Consider the following 19,632-nt stretch of genomic DNA (forward strand, 5'->3'; position numbering starts at 1 on the left):
ACAGTGACCCACAGCGTGAGCAGGACACCATGCCTAAAATACTCTCTCTGCTGACCAGGTCAATTCAACACACTCACTAAATACCAGACGCGTCACCCCTACAAACAAACACCACAGGGGCAGAAGAATGTGCCATCGTCAATCAAGTCACTGGCTACATGCTGTCATTTGGACATTGTAAAGGGCTGAAGAAAACGTGGAACCCAGAGGTTGTTTTCCAGAGAAAACACTAACCAAACATTTCTTATTAGGCATGTCTGCACTGACTGATCAATCAAAAATGAAGAGGAGACAGATAAAAAAAAAAAAAAAAAAAGATTATACATGACCATTAATTCTGGAGGACCCCAGTTTTGATTCAAAACTGAGTCTACATAGAAAGCATTTTAAGGAAACACACTTCCGACGTGAAGGTAGGAAGAACCTTCTGTTGCCTTCAAAGATACCTAATTTTGGCCAAATTACATCACATGTCACCTTTGTGGAGCAGGCAATCCCATAAAACACTGTAACAAGTGAAAGAAAATTTATATTCAACTTAATTCATTATCCATTCATTCAACATTGAAACATGCTTTAAAAGTAGTTATTTTCGCTATATAACTCGCTAGAGATAATTATTAGCATAAACTATTACTGGACCATTAACTTTTAGCTCATCTACTGTCATGGCAGAGCAACAGTTGAATATAATTTTGCTAGTAAAGTTAACTATATATAAACATTGATTAACGTTCACATAATTGATTAACGTTCACATCAATTCACATAAATTGAGGTCATCAAACATGTCCAACAGATGCTCAAAAGCACTTGCTTGACAAGCGAGAACCAACCTCATTGGTTGTCATGCGTCAAGCAAGCATGTTTGAGCTTCCGTTTATCATATTTGATGATATCTAGGTATTAGGGCTGCACAATATTGAAAAAAAAAAACTGACATTGGGATATTTTGTTTTTCTGCGATATGAAAACAGTTTTACCAGATGAATAACTGTTTGGGGGGGAAAAAATTCTAGAATGATTGGGGTGATTTTGTAGGGGAGTGAATCTGCATAAAAAATAAATAAACAAATTACAAACTTATAAATACAATAAAACAAAGATACAAATGAAGTAAACAGTGCTTTAGCCTATGTTTTTCATGTAAGTCTAACAATATTCAGGCAACATTACCTGATTAACATTAATGACTCAGACAGTAGCTGGTATACTAGGCTGCTGTCACTTTAAGACCGAAGGCACGAATTCAATATAATTATATGCATCTGTTTTCTTTCCCAATTTTTTACGTTCACGTAAGCCATAAGAAACTGTGTTTACTGTGGACACTCTTTGACATAATTTTGCATCTGTATCTGTTCAAACACGAATAGACGAGAAAGAGAATTCGATGTCCGAATTGAGTTCTTTTCCGTGTCTTTGTGCGCAAAAATGGTTTAAAAAACCTAATACCCGTGCAAATGATAAACTTTCACTCTATGATGGTTAAACGCGTGTTTTTCGAACCGTTGTACGTACAGATCACGTATCAACTGCAATCCCTATACTTGACATCCTGCGATGTGACGGACGTGGATGCAAAATCTTGATTTGTGTTTCGAACAGTGGAATGACATTAAGGTGAGAAAATTATTAGATGAACTAACCCTTAAAACTCTCAACCTGAACAAAAACATTCTGTTTAATGATGCTTCTGAAGCAAACTCTATCGCCCCCTTGAGTATGGAGGTTCGCTATCGCCAATTATGTTCAAATGTATGCTGCAATGCATTGTCTAAGTATTCACACTTGTGTACTTGCATAGCTCACTACCTTATAAGCCAATATACAGTACTATATCACGTTAATATGTGTACAAATGAAGAAAAAACAGCAGGAAAAAGGACAAAGCTGCAACAATCAAGTGTCTTAGCTGAAACATCAGTTGATACAAGAGCACCCACCACTTGCTCCTTCTAAGCATTGTCTCTGCAAACACACTGATAAGAAAGTCAGCTGAAGAACACAAGCCACAGATCAGTATTACAGCGTAATCAAGTCATCCCAGAAGCACATACAAAGCCTCCATCTATACAGGCTATATGTCTTGTGGCCGCCATGAGTTTCCTGATGTCATACTGACGCTCATTCTACAATGACTAGTGAAGGGAAAAGTCATCCACAAGCCTGCAAAAAAAACTGTCATTGTGTTTGTCAAAGTGTGCACACAATTTATTAGATGTAGATGACGTGACACACTGCTACATTTAGAAATAAGTGATGAATAGAGACAAATGACTGTAAATGCATACAAAATTAAAAAGGACAATGTACCTGAGTAAAATAATCCTGTAGGACTGAATGACAGCTCTATGCCTTTACAATTCCAGCTTTCCAGTTTTTTCCCCCGATCCAATTAGCCAGATAAATACACATTCATGTGTTATTGCTACCCAGAAAAAGCAGCAGAAGCCAAACTCCCAAGATCTTCCAGTAATCTCCAGCGCTCTTGTATCAACTGATGCTTCATATGTTGAGTGGAAGTGATGCTACAGGGAAATGAGGTGGCCAGTTTGAGATCTCGACTGCTCTGCTCTCATCACAAACTCTGCTGTATCTGAAAATGACCCCCTCCTCTCTCCTCATGTTCTTTCTCTTTATGGCTCTCCGTAACCCTCTCCTCTTGTCTCCTCCCCCGGCACACACACACTTATTTCAGCACACTCAAGCGCTCCACCCTGTGGCTGCCCCGTGGTATTTATTAATATACACTACCGTTCAAAAGTTTGGGGTCAGTACTAAGATTTTATTTTTTAAAGAAATTAAGACTTCTATTCAACAAGGACGAATTAAAATGAATCAAAATTGACAGTAAATACATTTATAATGCTATAAAAGATTTGAGTCAAATAAATGCTGTTCTTTTGAACTTTCTATTCATCAAAAAAAATCAGTTTTGACAAAAATATTAAGCAGCACAAGTTTTTTCAACATTGAGATTAATAAGAAATGTTTCTTGAGCACCAAATCAGCATATTAAAAATATTTCACAACTTCAGTAACCGAAACTACACAAATCAAATTCAGAAGCGTTAAAGACAAAACAAATACTGAAAGAGACGATTAAAAAAGAGAGGGAAAAAAAATAAAAGTGTACATAAAGGTGAACTTTCATTCTTCTGCTCAGCTTTTGTCTTATTCCATCCGCAATTAAAGAGAGACAAAACAAACATACCTCTCCCGCAAGGATGTGTTTGTATTTAGGCATGTTGCGGTTTCTGTCCTATTCTGTCTGGTTTTCCCAACACAGTACTGGCTCAGTCCAGTTTAGCCTGTTTTCATAGCTCAAAAAACTCAGCAAGGCATAAGCTTTGGTATACTCTGACAAGAAAAAACATCTGATCTAGACGTGACCTGAATTCAGACAGAATGTCATTAACGGCAAAAAAATATAAATCAGTCGATCACACAGCAAAAAACCTCTGAGCACATGGTTTACTTTGAGTAATAAAAAGCAGATCCTAAAAGAGAACCGGCAGAACTCGAGACAGGCCTTTCTTAATCTAGAGAACTTGATTTGGGGTTGCACCAAGTAAAGCCACTGCTGACCTGGATATCCAAGGTAAGGAGGGTACGGATGGAAAGAGGATTGGTCTCAACCACCCATTGCTCATCCCCCCCCCCCCCACCCCCCACCCCCACCCCCACAAAAAGAAATCACCCTTTAACTTCTCTAAAAAAAAAAAATATGAAATAAATAAATAAATAAATAAATGCCAAATAGTTACAGAAGAACAAGAAACATTGTTAAAAAAAAAAAGGTTTACAAAATTTTATTTATTCAATGAACATGTGAACAAACTATGTAACTACACTGAACAAAATTATAAACGCAACACTTTTGTTTTTCCCCACATTTTTCATGAGCTGAACTCAAAGATCTAAGACTTTTTCTATGTACACAAAATCACTTTCACTGACCTTTACCTTGACTGTTCCAAGCTGGTGGAATGACCTGCCTAACTCAATCCGAGCTGCTGAGTTTTTAGCCATTTTCAAGAAACAGCTGAAGATGCACCTTTTTCGTTAACCCATTAATAATAAAACTTACTATTCTATATCCTCCTGAGCAGGCCCGCCGACAGGGGGGGACAAACGGGTCTGTTGTCCCGGGCCCAGGGTAGGGAGGGGGGCCCAGAACTGGGCCCTCATTAAATTATGGAATAATTGTTAAAAAAATAAATAAAATAGGCATATTTGTTGAAAAAATATCTAATATTTGAGTTACATACAAGCTTTTTATTCGTTTTCTTCCTAATTGTCCTTGAAATAGTGGTCAAGCTGCTGCTGTGGTGGCTGTAAATCCACTTGTTGATAAGAAAGGAGGAAAGAGCCACATATGGAAATATGTTGGATATTAGCTCATAATAGCGACGCGGCGCGCTCGTTTTTACAGGCGCGCCTAAGTTCATTGTTGCATGGCAGCGACAGACGCCACGGGAGAGCAAACGCTTGTGGAAAGGAGAAAGCGGTGCGAACTGCGCTCTCCATGATGACGAGGAAGTATTAGCAAAGAATTCATTGATTTCTAGCCCTTGGATTAGCTTTACTACTATTTATGGAGATGAGAAATAAAAAGCCGGCTGAAATGCATCTTCATCATCGGTGAACAGATAATGGGTCAGATCCGAGTCTATTTTTGCTGCGCTGCTCATGCTTAAAAGTGAAAGCACACTTTTGATGGACAAAAAATAAATATGATTTCACACAAAAAGTGCCCAAAATGCACAGATTATGCATGTCTAGTGTGTTTTAACAAGAACTGCAGTAGGCTATGTCAGAAAAGAAAATGAAGACATTTATAGAAAATGTACCCATTTAAACGTATTTTTATTATTCATTTTGGGTAAAAGTATATGGTGTTTTATAAAAATAAAAAAAATCGTGGGGGGGCCCCATCTAAGATTATCTTGTCCCGGGCCCAGGCAAGACTGTCAGCTGGTCTGCTCCTGAGACCCAGAAAAAAAAGTTTTTTCAATTTAGTTTTTTCCCATGTCATCACACTGTTTAGAGCACAATAAACAAATGGTAAAAAAAAAAAACACATATATAAAATAATATTTTATTCATACGTTATGCTATGTCCTCTGTAGTGGACGCCAGGACTAAGTTGTTTAAAAAATAAAATTACATGAAATTATATGTATAAGCAAAAACAATGGGATTTTTTTTCAATCACCAATAAATTTTGGGGTTTCAGGATTTTTTCAACCAAAATTTGTATAAAGATTATTCTCCACTATGTTATGAAAGAAATAGGTCTAATGGAATGAATTGATACACGATTTTACTTTTTGCAATATGTGGGTAAAATGGCCATAAATTAATATTCCCATTCAATGCAATGTATCTATACACTGCATCTAATTTGCACATTAATGTGTTCTTGGAGCAACATTTAATAAAAAAAGAAGTGTAATAATTGGAGTAATAATTGGCAACATTTTGATAATATATCTAATATTTCATAAGAATATTGTTGTATAATTTATTTCCATATTCACTTGTTGTGTCTCCCAGAATGCCTGATAAACATGATTTAAGTCCTGATGTCCTCTACAGTGGACACGTTTGAAATCAATGCCCTGTTCTGTAACAGAAAGTATTTTTTTTTATTTGAAACCCCTTAACATTTTCCTGAGATGTTGTTTTATGAAATACAATTTAAAAAAGTAGTCCAATTTAAATTATAATTACAATACATTATCATATTTCCATAAGAATGCTACATTTGATCACTAAATTAATGTCAGACATTTTTAAAGACCAAGAAGTTGTTTTCATGGTGAAACCTCCAAACATTTGGTATCTCTGAAAAGTCCTGAATGTGCTCTTTACAGGACACCCATGTTGTGTCATGTGACATGTATGATGTCAGAGAAATTCACTAAAATATAATGTCCACTACAGTGGACAAAAGTCTATTCTTGGGTCCCAGGACTCAGGAGGATATATCTGTTTGTTTGTTTTTTAAACACCGCTCATTTTCTACATGATAAATTATGTATTGAGTTTAACAAAAATGAACCTACTGGCCTCCAATATCAATAGGTCAAGTGAGAGAGCCTCCATCCGCTGGGTCATTAAAGTTAACCGAGTCATGGTAGAGGTCAGATCAGCTTGTGTGGGATTGTTTTAATGTGTCCCTTCCAGTGTTAATTATATACAAATATAGAAATGTAAATCTTGTTTACAGAAATATAAAATTCCTATAACTTTTAATGAAGATGCTATTGTTTTCAATGCCATTCCCTCTGGCGTGTCTTTACTGTTGCAAGGGAATACATTTCCATGGCTCTGTACTTACTTGCCAACAGAAACAATGATCAGAAATGTATGCTTTTCTGTAGAGCAACAAAAATAATAATTATAAAAATCAGAGCTCTCTTTCAGAGAGAGATAATACAAATTTCTTGTGTAATAGGTAGCCTACAATATTGGAATAATATTGTAGAGAATTTACCCTGGGAGAAAATATGGTCTTTGCCACTTATGAGGCAAAACCAAGTAATATAAATAACTTTTAAATTAATTCAATTAAAATTCAATTAACACAAATGTTAAACAACCAAAGACTTTCTTAGGAAATGTAAGTTGATATTAATATGACATTGAAGTGAATTGCTGTTTGGAGGAAGATGTCATCGACTTGTTTTAGCAATGCACCAATACACAGAGAAAATGGTCAGATTTGTTCATGTTTATCCAATCTTATTTTGTAAGTGGCTTTTCCTTTGGTTTTAAAGATGTTTTCTTTGGATTGTTTGACAACTCAAAAGAAAATATAGGGAAATATTAAATAATTTATAAACTAAATTCCACATACATTTATGTTTATAAACATGTTTTTATATGTGTTTATTTGTTATGTTTATAAACACATATGTACTGGCTATAAACCTCTCTTTTCTCTATTCATAGATGATCTATTCCACAAATATGTAGGCATACATTTAAATGTACTAGTGTTGTTGTTTTGTTTGTTACCCTGCCAACACATAATCTGTATCTGTGTATCTTACTGTCTTCTTTTGTTTTGATTCAATGTCACTCTGTATGTATTGCCTTCATGCTTTGATGTATTGTGCTGTTTAATAAAAAGCTGAAAAACCCTAGGTCCGATTCAGCCCGATACGTAAACAAATGGAAACTGTATATTCCATTAACCGTTTTGGACACATTAACCGTTTTATGAAACGGTTCAATCGATTCACTGATAAGATCCGACTACAACGAATGATTCGTTTACAAATCAGACATCATTTAACCTTTCTCTTCAGACAGCATGAATGGATGGACCTGTTGCATATCGACCACAACGGTTACCATTAATATTCAACTATTCAAAAAGCAGGAGACAAAACAAAGCCACAACGATGATATTTTTAAAAATCATTGGCCACTGCAAATGTGAAAACTTATTAGATTGACTCACCGATTCCATCTTCTGATTTCAGCACCATGATTGCAGCGCTTTACACATGCGCTGATCTTGTGATTCGGAGATATTACCTGCTGGCGGCGGTTTGACAAAACTCAACACTTTAACCTGCCAACTTGAAATTTGAAATCGACTATTTGAAATGTACCGAAAACCACGTTTAAAAAAATAAGCTGGAAAGAGTGTTTGAAAGTATTTGCGCAGTAACAGTAGAGACCGGATGTCACTGCATGAAACCCTCATGCTCTGCAGACGGGGCGTGTCCTAAAGATGACGAACAACCAATCAGCGTGAAGGTTGGATTTTAGTTTTTTTGTGCGACTGTGCGTGCAGATACCCAAAAACCCACTTGTACATCTTACAAAGGAATGAGAATAGAAGCTAAAAAAGAATTATGAGTTATGTCTGGAGTATGGTAGTGTCAATATAACTACCCACTCATGTGGCTTTTTTGATCGTTCTGAGAGCAGCTCATTTAGGGTGGTGGTGGTAGCTAGGCTTGACTGACACTTGTGGGAGGAACGTTTTATGCATTGGAAAAAAGAACTGCACAAACCCCGTAAATATGTCCTTTCTAAGTAACAGTAAAAACACTTCCCTATTCTATAAATAGCCAAACATTCATAATGGTATACGTTTTTATTGCTTGGTTTCAGCTTGGCAGTCAACTGGCAAAACTCTTAAAATGCAATTATGCATATTTATTTTGCTCTGTTTAAAAAAATGTGATAAATACACTGGCGTTCAAATTCAGCAAGGACACATTAAATTGATCAAAAGTGACAGTAAAGACTTTTACACTGTTACAATATATATATATATATATATATATATATATATATATATATATATATATATATATATATATATATATATATATATATATATATATATATTAAATAAATGCTGCTCTTTGAAATTTTTATTCCTCAAAGAGTTAAAGAAAAACTATCAGTTTCCACAAAACAATATTAAGCAGCACACCAGTTTTCAACAATGATTAGAAGATCAGTGCAAGTTGTTTTCAGTTAAAACAGCTCAAACTTGCATTTTAGTCAGGGACTAGCTTAAGTCTGTGAAACCAGCCAATGGGGTTTTATTAATAATCCAAACAAAAAACAACGATCAGGAAACACAGGGAGCACAGAAGGCAGGTACACACCAGAAACACCAAACATTGACTGACCAGGCACAAGAAGAGAAGCAGAAGGGCTTTATACTGTATACACAAGGTGTAATAACTTATTGTTATTTATTACTAATAAGGCTAACAAGATAACGAGTTAACAAGACACACCTGGTGAAGACACTCAAGGGGGGAAACTAATAACTACAAACATGGCAGAGAAACAGGAAATACCACAAAAGTCCAAAAAAGACAGAGAACATAATTTAGTCCAAAAGAGGAAATAATTTCCACAAACTGCATGAAAACTAAAAAGTGATTATAAGTCCATACAGCTATATTTAAAGCTTTGCATACAGCTTTGCACTGATATAAATTCTTGCAACTTAAAATAATCTGAAAGATAGAAAGCACGCAGACACAATATTAGAGCCTTAGGATGTTCAAGGGGACATTAAAATCAGCCTTCCATCTACTTTTATAAACAGAGGCTTCTTTTTCTTCTTCTCGCCCCCAGGAGAATAGTGTCACATCTCAACCGTGACCAATGGCTGATTATCCTCAATAGGGGATGACCGAGCATACGTGAACAAGTTCTTTGTTTGGGTGTTTACTGACCCTTTAAGATGGTTAAAGAACACATGTGGAACCAACCTGATATTATAAAGGGCCAAGAAAAATACATCAAAGTGTTTTTTAATAAGTGTGAATCTAAGTTGAGCATCAGACACAGTGTGATGGCAGCACCAGGAGTGTTGAAACCGATTCATTTTCAAGTTCTTAAGGGAAACCGCACACATTTCCCTCAAACATCTCTTTCGGGATTCAAAATTCATAAATCTGTTGCAACTATGGCCAGTGTCAACAGTGTTAGAAGCAGGAGGAATACATTGTGCGGCTCATGACGGTTTGTTTGTGTGTTATAGAAGAGTGTGTGGATGGCAAACGGCACAGCATAGTGTTTACCAGTAAAATGAACAGCCTTGTGGGCTGAGAAATGACATAAAGCAAACTAAAAACCAGAACAAACAAGGCCTCAAAGATAATCAGCCAAAAAACGTAAGTAATTTGATAATAAAATAAGCGGGAAAACACTGACGCTGTAGTCACACTCTTTTTGTCAGCAAGACATTTCCATGTTCAAAAGGTTTTGACTTGCTGACTTGTACTGCACGTTTGAAAAGAAAGAGTTATGTTTGTATGGTATGTCAAGGCAAACCAACAAGAGAAAACAACAAGAGATATAGAGTATACAAGAGTTTCTGAGATATATAGAAATATGTTTCTTGACACTTTCTGTGACAAATCAAGATTTACAAGATAGCACTTGAGGAAATATCTTGCTGTTCTCAAGCAGACTGACATAATGACACTCTTGTGCTTGCTTTGCTTCACCCAGACACATAACTCAATATGTTATTATTTACATGTCAGCGTACTGATGATTAACTGCAACAAGTCAGGGCCATTTTGATCATGAATGTTCAAATAAAAGCTTTTATTTTTTATTTTTAAGATCTGATGTACAAGAGAATCAAAGAGACTCATTTGAAAGGAAATAAACAGTTTCTGGATTTAAAAAATAGATTATAAAATTCCTTTGCCATCACAGGAATAAATTAAAAAAAATTAAAATATTAAAATAGAACACAGCGGGGTTTTTTTTTAATTGTAATAATATTTCACAATATTCAAATAAATGTAGCCTTGTTGAGAATAAGATACTTGTTTAGTGATTGCAAGACTGAAAAATGTCTGATATTCAATACTGAGATGCTTTGATACATCTTGTAAAAAGTTTCAGTTGTCATGGCAATGAGTGCTTTTTAAGTTTCCAATTCTTTGCAAAGATAATTTAGATGTGTGGGTAGATTCATAACTATACCAAGATCATGTACACACACACACACACACACACACACACACACACACACACACACACACAAGTTTGCTGTGATGGGTATAGGTTAGTGTAAGGGAATAGAATATACAGTTTATCCAGAATGTCCCCATAGAACATGAAAGCACAACATGTGTGTTTGAATGTGTGTCTCAAAACTCCCAAGTTGCCATTACTCTTGTGACCACGCTATAACGTCGGTAAATATTTAATAATAAGCTTCCCTAATTAAACCTGGGGGACTGTTAATAATTAATAGGCTAATTGAAGTATATTATAATGTGTAGATTAATTTGTCACAGTTTCAATATTTGATCATGACACTGAAATGGTCCTTGCCAGCAATGTAGTCTAGAGCTACATTCACAAGATCTGGCCCTTAGCATACTCTCACCTTTCCAAAGAAATAAAGTGTCTCAGAAAGTTTCCCTGTAGCGACTCCTGTACTGTCACCTTCATATGCACAGCTGGAGAGACAAAATACGTCCTCTACTGTTGAGCTAATACAGCCTACACACATTTGACACACACACATGGTCACATGATGAGTCACATGAGCATATGGTACAAAATCCATCACACTCTCTCTGACATCAGTGAGGGAGAACCCAAGCTAGTGATTGTGGAAGATCTTCAAATATCCCAAATAATACTGTAGCATGCAAAATTATTAAATATTATCTACCATGCAATGCAAGTCACAAATAAGATTTGTGGAATACTTTAAAATACATTAGAGAAGTAATATTCCCCCAAATGTCCTAACCAGCAAAAAAAAAAGCTGTTACAAACATTTCCATAATGAACCATTTTTTCTGATTTAAGGCTTTGTGAGCTCCAAGTATGCAATGCAGCATGAATAAATTATGTTTACTGTTATACAATTATTGCTTTGCATGCTTTTGTTGTTGTTTTGATTGTCACCATTATTGAGGTCCATGTGCGTCTATAAGACTATTGCACATTTTATCTCTGCATTGCAAGACGTTTTCTTCTTCAGAAGAAATATTAGCAGAATTCGCACTGATACTAACTATGTGTAAATGAAAATTTGATTATTTATTAAACAAGAAACTTTAGCTGCCCCGAATTTATTAGCTGAGGAATATAATTTTGCATTTATTGAACAAATCAAATTCAAAATGGCTAAACAAAGTAGCATTAAGACAAAAAAATAAATGCATCATGAATTGTTTTTATACTTATGTACTCAACATTTATAGTGTACAACATAATACGCAAGTAGTAGCATAATCATTCCACTAGAAGGCACTGCAATTAAACTTAACATCATTTTATTAGCAAATATTTTATCTGCATTTTAACCCAAAAAGCCGTACTGCTGTGTATACAGTGTTTAAAGCGCAGCTGCTGACCACTATTTTAAGCACTGAAAAATGACACACACACACACACACACACACACACACACAAAAAAAAACCTTTAATTGCATTCAGTAAACCTGGTGTTGGATTATAAAATAATGGGGAAAAAATTCTGGATCCCGGATTTTTATAATGGCCTAATAATAATCTCTATAAATGTGCCGTTATCTTTTAATAAAGCTATTTTGGTAGAAAAGAATAAGAGAGAGAAAGGCAGGAGAGAGAAACAGAGAGTTGCTCATTCACAATCTAATTCAGAATAGAAGCAGTAATGTTCTCTTCTCCCTCTCTGCACTGGAAATCAGGGCAAAAAACAATACCAAACAAAAATAACACAATAACTGACCCTGTGGCAACATTAGTGCTTGTGCCATGTCATTTTTCAAAGGCCTCACATTTCCAGCAAATTCGGTACATTCTCTTTCACTCTGTAATTTTCTGTCACCTTATGTACTTTCCCAGTCTCTCCTCCTTCATGCCTCACAGAAACAGCAAACGGCTGCTACTGGAAGAGTGCAGAAAGAGACGGGTGAAACACATGAAAACATGTGCAGGTTATATTTATCGCAAAGTCAAAAAGAAAAAATAAGACACAATAACCTACTAATAACAATTGTGAATAGCAAATATGATTAGTATTATTAAGGCCATGTTCAGGGTATAAACTAATAAGGGAAAATATGAATTTACAAGCTTTATAAGCAAATCGGCCAATACTAAAACAGCACTCTCCATGTCTGCCATTGGTCAATCAAACAGCTAGCCACGCCCCAAATTCACAGCACTGGTTGAGTCAGGCTGTGTCCGGAATCACATACTCTCTTGGTACTTATTTGAACAAGTACTTCACACCCTCTAAAAAACTATGTTCTATATAGTATGAATGTGTGTAGTGTGAGTGTAATCTGCACAACTTTTTTCATCATTGATAATAATCAGAAATATTTCTTGAGTATCAGCGTATTAGAATGATTGGATCAAATGGAATGAATAGGTTCAATGAATAATTCAATGACTTACTCATAAAGTCAATGAATCAGGCTGCGTCCGGAATCGCATACTCTCTTGAGTTGGTACTTATGTTGAAAAAATAATTACTCCACAACCGCAAAAAAGTATGTTCTATATATGAATGTGTGTAGTATGAGTGTAATCTGGACGTATACATTCGCCATGTTGTCATTATCATGTGACTTACCAGCATCAGTTACGTCACTTCACCGCCGTTCATAAATCCTCTCCCGTGGCCTCATGGGACAGTAAAGTGTCTTAGAATCTCACCGGAAGAAGTAGTTCATCCGGGTACTTTTTTCGCCTACTTTTTTATGAGTACAGTGAATTCAGACATATTTCTTTTGTCACATACTGTTTTTCGCCTACTCTATAGTAGGGAAGTAGGCGATTTCGGATGCAGACTCTGTGTTTCACAGGTTTGGATGGACCAATGTTTTGATTTTTCCACAGGGTTCATACTTTTTGGGGAAATCTTGGCTTTCTTATAGTTGTCTGCATTTTAAGGAGAAAGTAATTATCATGAAGAAAACCTGAGGATTTTAAATTCAGGTGTTAATTTACTGATTGCAAAAATGATTATAGGCTATATAACTCTGCGAGAGTTCAGTACAGGTGCACTGAAAAGATTAAAAGTGTAGAGATTTTTATTAAGATATGAAGTTAAAATATGTGTTTGTTGTTGGATCTGTGTACATAAGCAAAATAAATGTTGCCTTTGAGGTGAAAATATGTATTATCTGAGCTCTGATGTAGAACCCCTGCTCGCCGAAACTGCAGCAGTGAAATGAAATGAGATGAGACTCCTCCGGGAAATGCAGTGCCTTTACTTGATACTGCTTTACCCAGCACACACAGCTAAAATTCAGACATGACTCCTCCGATTGACTATGCTGATTCTGTATTCTGGTTTGTGTGTGTGTGTGTGTGTGTGTGTGTGTGTGTAAGCCAGTTCTAGCACACAGAGTCTTCTGTTTAACGCAAAGCAGATGTGAGACTTAATCACAATCCTTAGCAAGATAGTCTGAATACATTTAAATATCATTTCCACCTTATCCTAACCACAAAAATCACCCTGGCTAACTCTAGTCCCGTAACTTCATCCCAAACAGATCTCTGTGCTGTGAATGGATTACATTAAAATATACAAAATATCAAAAGTAAGGAAACAATGAAACAATGTATATTTATGGGCTTTTGATCAAAACAGTTTCTGCAAAACTGAAATGATCCATCGAAGAAGCCAATATTATCAACCAAAGCAGAAACGATCACAAAACCCCCAAAATTTACCCACAGTTATAAAAATGAATATAGTTCTGGATGCTGATTGCTCAAATGCAGCGTGGGGGTTTTCAGTGATTCTTTCTGCAGGTTACAGTAGGTGGTGACAAGTGACTGTCTTTATTAATTAGTCAATGAATCATTCATTCAAGTGATTCACTTAAAAACGTATGGCTGCATCCGAAATACTTCCCTACTATATAGTAGGCGAAAAACAGTACAGTATGTGACAAAATAAGTAGGCCTACGTCCGAATTCACAGTACTCATAAAAGAGTAGGCAAAAAGCTTTTCCAGCGAGATTCAGAAGTGTGCATACAATGGACACTTTACTGTCCCATGAGGCCACGGGAGAGGATTTGTGAGTTGCGGTGAAGCAACGTACAGTAACTGACACTGGTAAGTCACATGATAATGACAACATGGCGAATGTATACGTCCAGATTACACATACACACATTCATATAGTAGAATATACATGTATGTGTTGTGTTTATGTAAATATATCTAACAACATAAAACATTACAACGATATTTTCTTTTAACATGAAATAACGCAGCATACATTATGCCGCATTCTTTCTCAGACGGCTGCCTTTAAATTACTAAGCACCAGGGTCGAGCAAACAACTCAAGCTTTTATCTTTTAAAAGCTGTATTTAAATGCCAAATGAGACAGCCATCAGAGCATCTTATTAAAACTGCAGCATTCAAGAATTGTGAGGTCAGTTCACATAGCTGTAGCTCAAAGCATCAAGATGCTATATTCAATACATTCCTTTAAGGAGGATGTCGAGGGGGCAGAAAATCAGTTGCTAAGGCTAAGGTTGTAGAAAAATAGGTAATTCCAGCCCTATTCTAACCCTAACCCCACTGTGTAGGGGTTATGACACATGCTCAAACCTTTGAGTGCCTATAGTAGTGTCATTACACCATACTGTGATCAAGAAAGGGAATCTGTGAGAATGAAACAGAAGTGGATTTTAAAACTCATTCACACATTACAATTTCAATAAAGTTTGGCATTAGCATGTTGCAAAGCTAATAATATGTGTTACTTAAACGTAAAAAAACACATTACACACTAAAACAGGGCAAAACAGTCCAACAGTTTGAATTAGATTAAGATATTTTAATTGATCAATGAAACATAAGTAGGCCTACTGACAAATCTTTTCTTCCATATTGTGACGTTGACATAGCCTACATCAGAGTGAGGCGAAAAGAAAAAAATGTAGGACTTTGTTCAATCCACCGGTAGTTGATTCGATAGAGGCAGATATGAATATGAGCTTGTAGTCGATTGGAAGAAAGGGTTTAAGCGGGCTAAATGATTGAAGAAGTCCGTCACACTTTACCAGAGAGAAGTCTGTTGTTTCACAGAAGATCGAGTTATGACATTTTGATAAAAAATATAGACCTAAAAAATAATTAGGTCAAAACGAATTTTTATAAAATAACACGCATTTAAAAAATAATAATTTCATGCCGTCTTTAAGTGAGAGTAATGTAAATCCACTCATTTCATCTGCCATTTCAGATGGATATTTTTACTAAGCTTGTTACAGTGCATTATGGGGTTCCATTCTCAGAAAAGGATACTTGCAATGCTACATTTGAATCTGTCCAAAAAGTGTATTCCTAAAATGCCTTAAAGTGCCCCATTATGCATTTTTAAAGTTTCTTAACGAATCAAACTCTTCCCGGCCTCAGCTACAACTACAGTGTTTGAAGCAGACACTGTTCAGTGTTCACGGGCAGCCTATGAAGACCATTGGCTGGCATTATGCAAATTTGTAACAAACCTGCATAGGTCTTTGCTGGAAGTAAGACTGGAATTACTGACGACTCGTTTCAGACAGTTCACAATTGGTTCTTTCTTTTTGGGAGAAAATAACCCCATTTGTCGTGCACTTTGGTCTTTGAAACTTTGCAGATTTTTTTACATTCACAGACAGCTATATTACACACTGCATGAAAGGTAATATCCGAAAAAGCATAATAGGGACACTTTAAAACACTGCCGAGGTTGGCTGCTCACTTTATAGTGGTTTTGGAGTTTTTGCTATGTCCAAAATGCTTTTCCTCACTGTATAAAAGCTAACATACATCAAGGTTAAAGTCTGAAACGTTTTCCCAAACATTTCTGTAAAACTACTAGATTGCAGGGCTGCATGGATTGATATTTATTTTAAGAATGAATTAGCAGTGTTGTCGCCAAGTGGTTTGAGTTCAAGGCATTTCAAGACCAGGTGGAGACAGACCAAAATAAACAGTTATACCATCGACTCTCTCTCTCTCTCTCTCTCTCTCTCTCTCTCTACACATCTCTGATTCCTTCGTTCCTTCTCTCACTTCTGTTTTCCCAGAACACACTGTGCTATGCAAAAGACACTCATTACCACCGCACACCTGTTTTAAAGCTGGCAGAGAGAGGGAGCAGGTGAGGTGGTGCCGTAGAGGGCAAAGCAAAGATAATGATAAACTGCAGCAAAAAGAAAATATGTGGTGTTTGTGAAGAGAGGCATTATCCTAATCTCTGTATATATTGTTTATTTAATGGCTGATAGCAATGCGTATAATTTAGACAGAAGAGAAGCTGATGGCCGATATAATGCGATATACATAAAATACAAATTAATGAAAGCAAATGAGACGTACACACAAATTATACAATTAAATCCAATTAAACTTGAAAAATTCTCTCAAAAACATTTTTAATTCAGTAAATATGCATTATCCAGGTTTCCCACAACTTTTGGCTAATGCATTTTTATAAATTTTCAAGTCAGTTTATGATTAATGGACAATGAATTTTAAACATGTTATAGTAATTTAACTCACAGAGAGCAAGCAATTGCAAGTTAAATATTTTAGAGCCGAGCATAATTAGAAAAATGTTAATCTTTATTCACCACAGAAATTTTGCATGACAGTTTAAGATTTTGATCATTTTCCATGAGTTATCCAGGCCTGGACATCACTATAGCAAAATGATCTGGTATTTTTCATGACCAAAGTTTTTATCTAATGTTTTCTATGACTCTGTTTGTCATTGTCAATACATTTTAGTCTCTAACACAATGGAAATCTGGCATTCTATTACTTGGCTAAATAGACAGTTCTCAAATTACCAAATACTTGAATATAAGCAAATAAGCCAAAGGCTGGCTGACATTTATCAGTTAAGATAGTGTCCTTTTATTTTGTATCTGATTGTAAAGCTTTATAGTTAACTTAATCAGAAGCTTTTTAACCTTCACCACATGAAGCATGTAAGACAGGAATCTCTCACTCTTAGCCAATTAAACGCCACCATTCTGTGACTGTAGCAACTGAGAACAAACCACATTGGCTAGACAATCCTCGTCAGCATCAAAGCTGTCCGTGCGACACTATCTCTGAGAAGTGTCCAGTGAAAACTGAGGTCAGTGCAGTCATTTGCATCACGAGGGCCTGGTGGGCTGTTCTGTTTTCAGCACAGAATTAAAAGTCAGAGCAAGCACAGCAGCTGCACGGTTAAATAAGAAACCTGCTGAAATTGCCCTCTCAAAGAATTATGCTAATGCTCTCCATGTCATGATGAATGATTCAGAGCAAAAACCATTTCCATGGACACAGTATATGAAAGGAAATAACAGAAGCATAAATGTTGCTGAACTATAGCTGAGTCTGCCAATTGTGAAACTGGGGGGAAGACGATAGTATATAAATACATACGCATAAGTGTGTGTGTGTGTGTGTGTTTAAATGGGATATAGAAATATGTAATAGTATTTTTTAAAAGAAGTGTCTTCTGCTCATAAACGCTGCATTTATCCGAACATATAAAAACTGTAATATTGTTAAATATTATTATAATTTAAAATATAAATGTAATATATTTATATTTTTTCTAGATTCTTTAACAGAAAGTTCAAAAGGACAGCATTTATTTGAAACAGAAATATTTTGTTACATTATGTCTTACTGTCACTTTTGATCAATTTCTCCAATTCACCAATTCTCACTATTAACTAGTTGCTTATTATTGCAGAGTAATACTTAAAATGCACAAATCAATGCTTTATTCTGTATGTCCATATTCTACATCCCTTAATCCTACTCAATACGTAAACTTAACCACTGCAACAATTACCTTTACTAACTATTAATAAGCAGTAAATTAGGAGTTTAAGGCAAAAGGTAATAGTGAACATGTGTTCCCCAAACTAAAGTGTGACCAAAAGTGTTAATTTTGTTTGTCTTTCTTGGATTTTGATAACTGCAATTCTAATTTTCTTAAAATGTTCCTGGCTCAGTTCACAGTCTATGTGATGACATTTTAATAAAATAGAAAAGGAAAAAACAAAACAAAATAAAACAATCTGAGGTTTTAAACATCAGCATAAGAGCAAAGTCAACAGTGAAGCTCCAAAAGCCATGGCAATAAATCCTTCTGAACTTCCTTGGGAGTCTGATGTGACACTGCAATATATCTGTGACAGGGTGATGCATAAAACATCTCCCACATCTAATAAAACAGTTATTCTGAATAGTCTGTGTCAAAGTTTAGATACATTGGCTTACATGTGTGAGACTGTTTTCGCCCTCATTTTAAACAAAATACAGTCATGGCTGCAGGGCCATCGCAAGAACATATAGAATGACAACCCGAACCCGTATTTATTATAACCGAAGTAGACCAAGTTCTATATTAAAACCACACTAAAACACAAGATAGTCCATCCTACAACTACACCCAAACACATTTGCATTATGCCTACACTTCATAAACATGAGTCACAAAACCTCATCAATTCCACCAACAACACAATAAAAAAAAAATTGTGAACCAACTCAAGGCTAAGGATAAGATGATGCGCTTCCCCTTTAAAAACACATTTAGATTTCCTTGAAGTAGTTTCACGGAAAGTGAAATAGTTTCGTGTCCCCGCAAAACCTACACATCTCAGCATAAACGCTCCCGATAAATTATTTGTTGTTAAAGGGTCCACGTTCACAAATCACTGTTAATTTGAACAGAAAAGCAAGCACAATGTATGCGGGATTTGGCATGGCAGAAAGCGTGCAATAACCACTAAAAAGCTGTCACTCATCTTAGTTCATTGCAATCTCACAAAGATCCGTTATAACCAATTAAGCTGACTGCACAATGAATCTCTTATTTACATAATTATGTTATAATGAGAGGATTTGCGAGCATGCAGAACTTCAGAATCCACTCATCGCTCAAAACACATGAGTTTTTGTTCAGTGCTAACTTAAACACCTATGATTGGCCACTGCGTTCAGGAAATGGTCATGGCACTGCTTGGGATGCTCCAATTCCAATAAAGCCCATGTCTGGAGCAGAGCAGAGCAAAGCATCAGACAGTAGCAGAAACCCCGAGGCGGCCTCGGTTTATGATGTCATTGCTCATTGCTTTGAAAGGTGCAGCTC

General features: G+C 35.9%; 1 protein-coding gene across 3 annotated transcripts in view; it reads right to left on the reverse strand.

The window, feature by feature from the left end:
- The window catches only part of cyth1b (cytohesin 1b), a 78,432-nt gene that overhangs the window by 38,540 nt on the left and 20,260 nt on the right, over positions 1-19,632 (reverse strand). Inside the window, exon 1 of one of the 3 annotated variants that reach the window (XM_056271421.1) lies at positions 7,478-7,656. The exons of the other annotated variants lie outside the window; for them this stretch is intronic. Coding sequence (XP_056127396.1) covers positions 7,478-7,505 — 28 coding nt within the window. The 5' untranslated portion in view covers positions 7,506-7,656. Of the gene's footprint in view, positions 1-7,477; positions 7,657-19,632 lie in introns of those variants that run through there. 3 annotated transcript variants of the gene reach the window in all.

This window comes from Rhinichthys klamathensis, unplaced genomic scaffold, assembly GCF_029890125.1.
Source record: "Rhinichthys klamathensis goyatoka isolate OS25496 unplaced genomic scaffold, OSU_Roscu_1.1 h1tg000319l_1, whole genome shotgun sequence".
Lineage (NCBI taxonomy): Eukaryota > Metazoa > Chordata > Actinopteri > Cypriniformes > Leuciscidae > Rhinichthys > Rhinichthys klamathensis.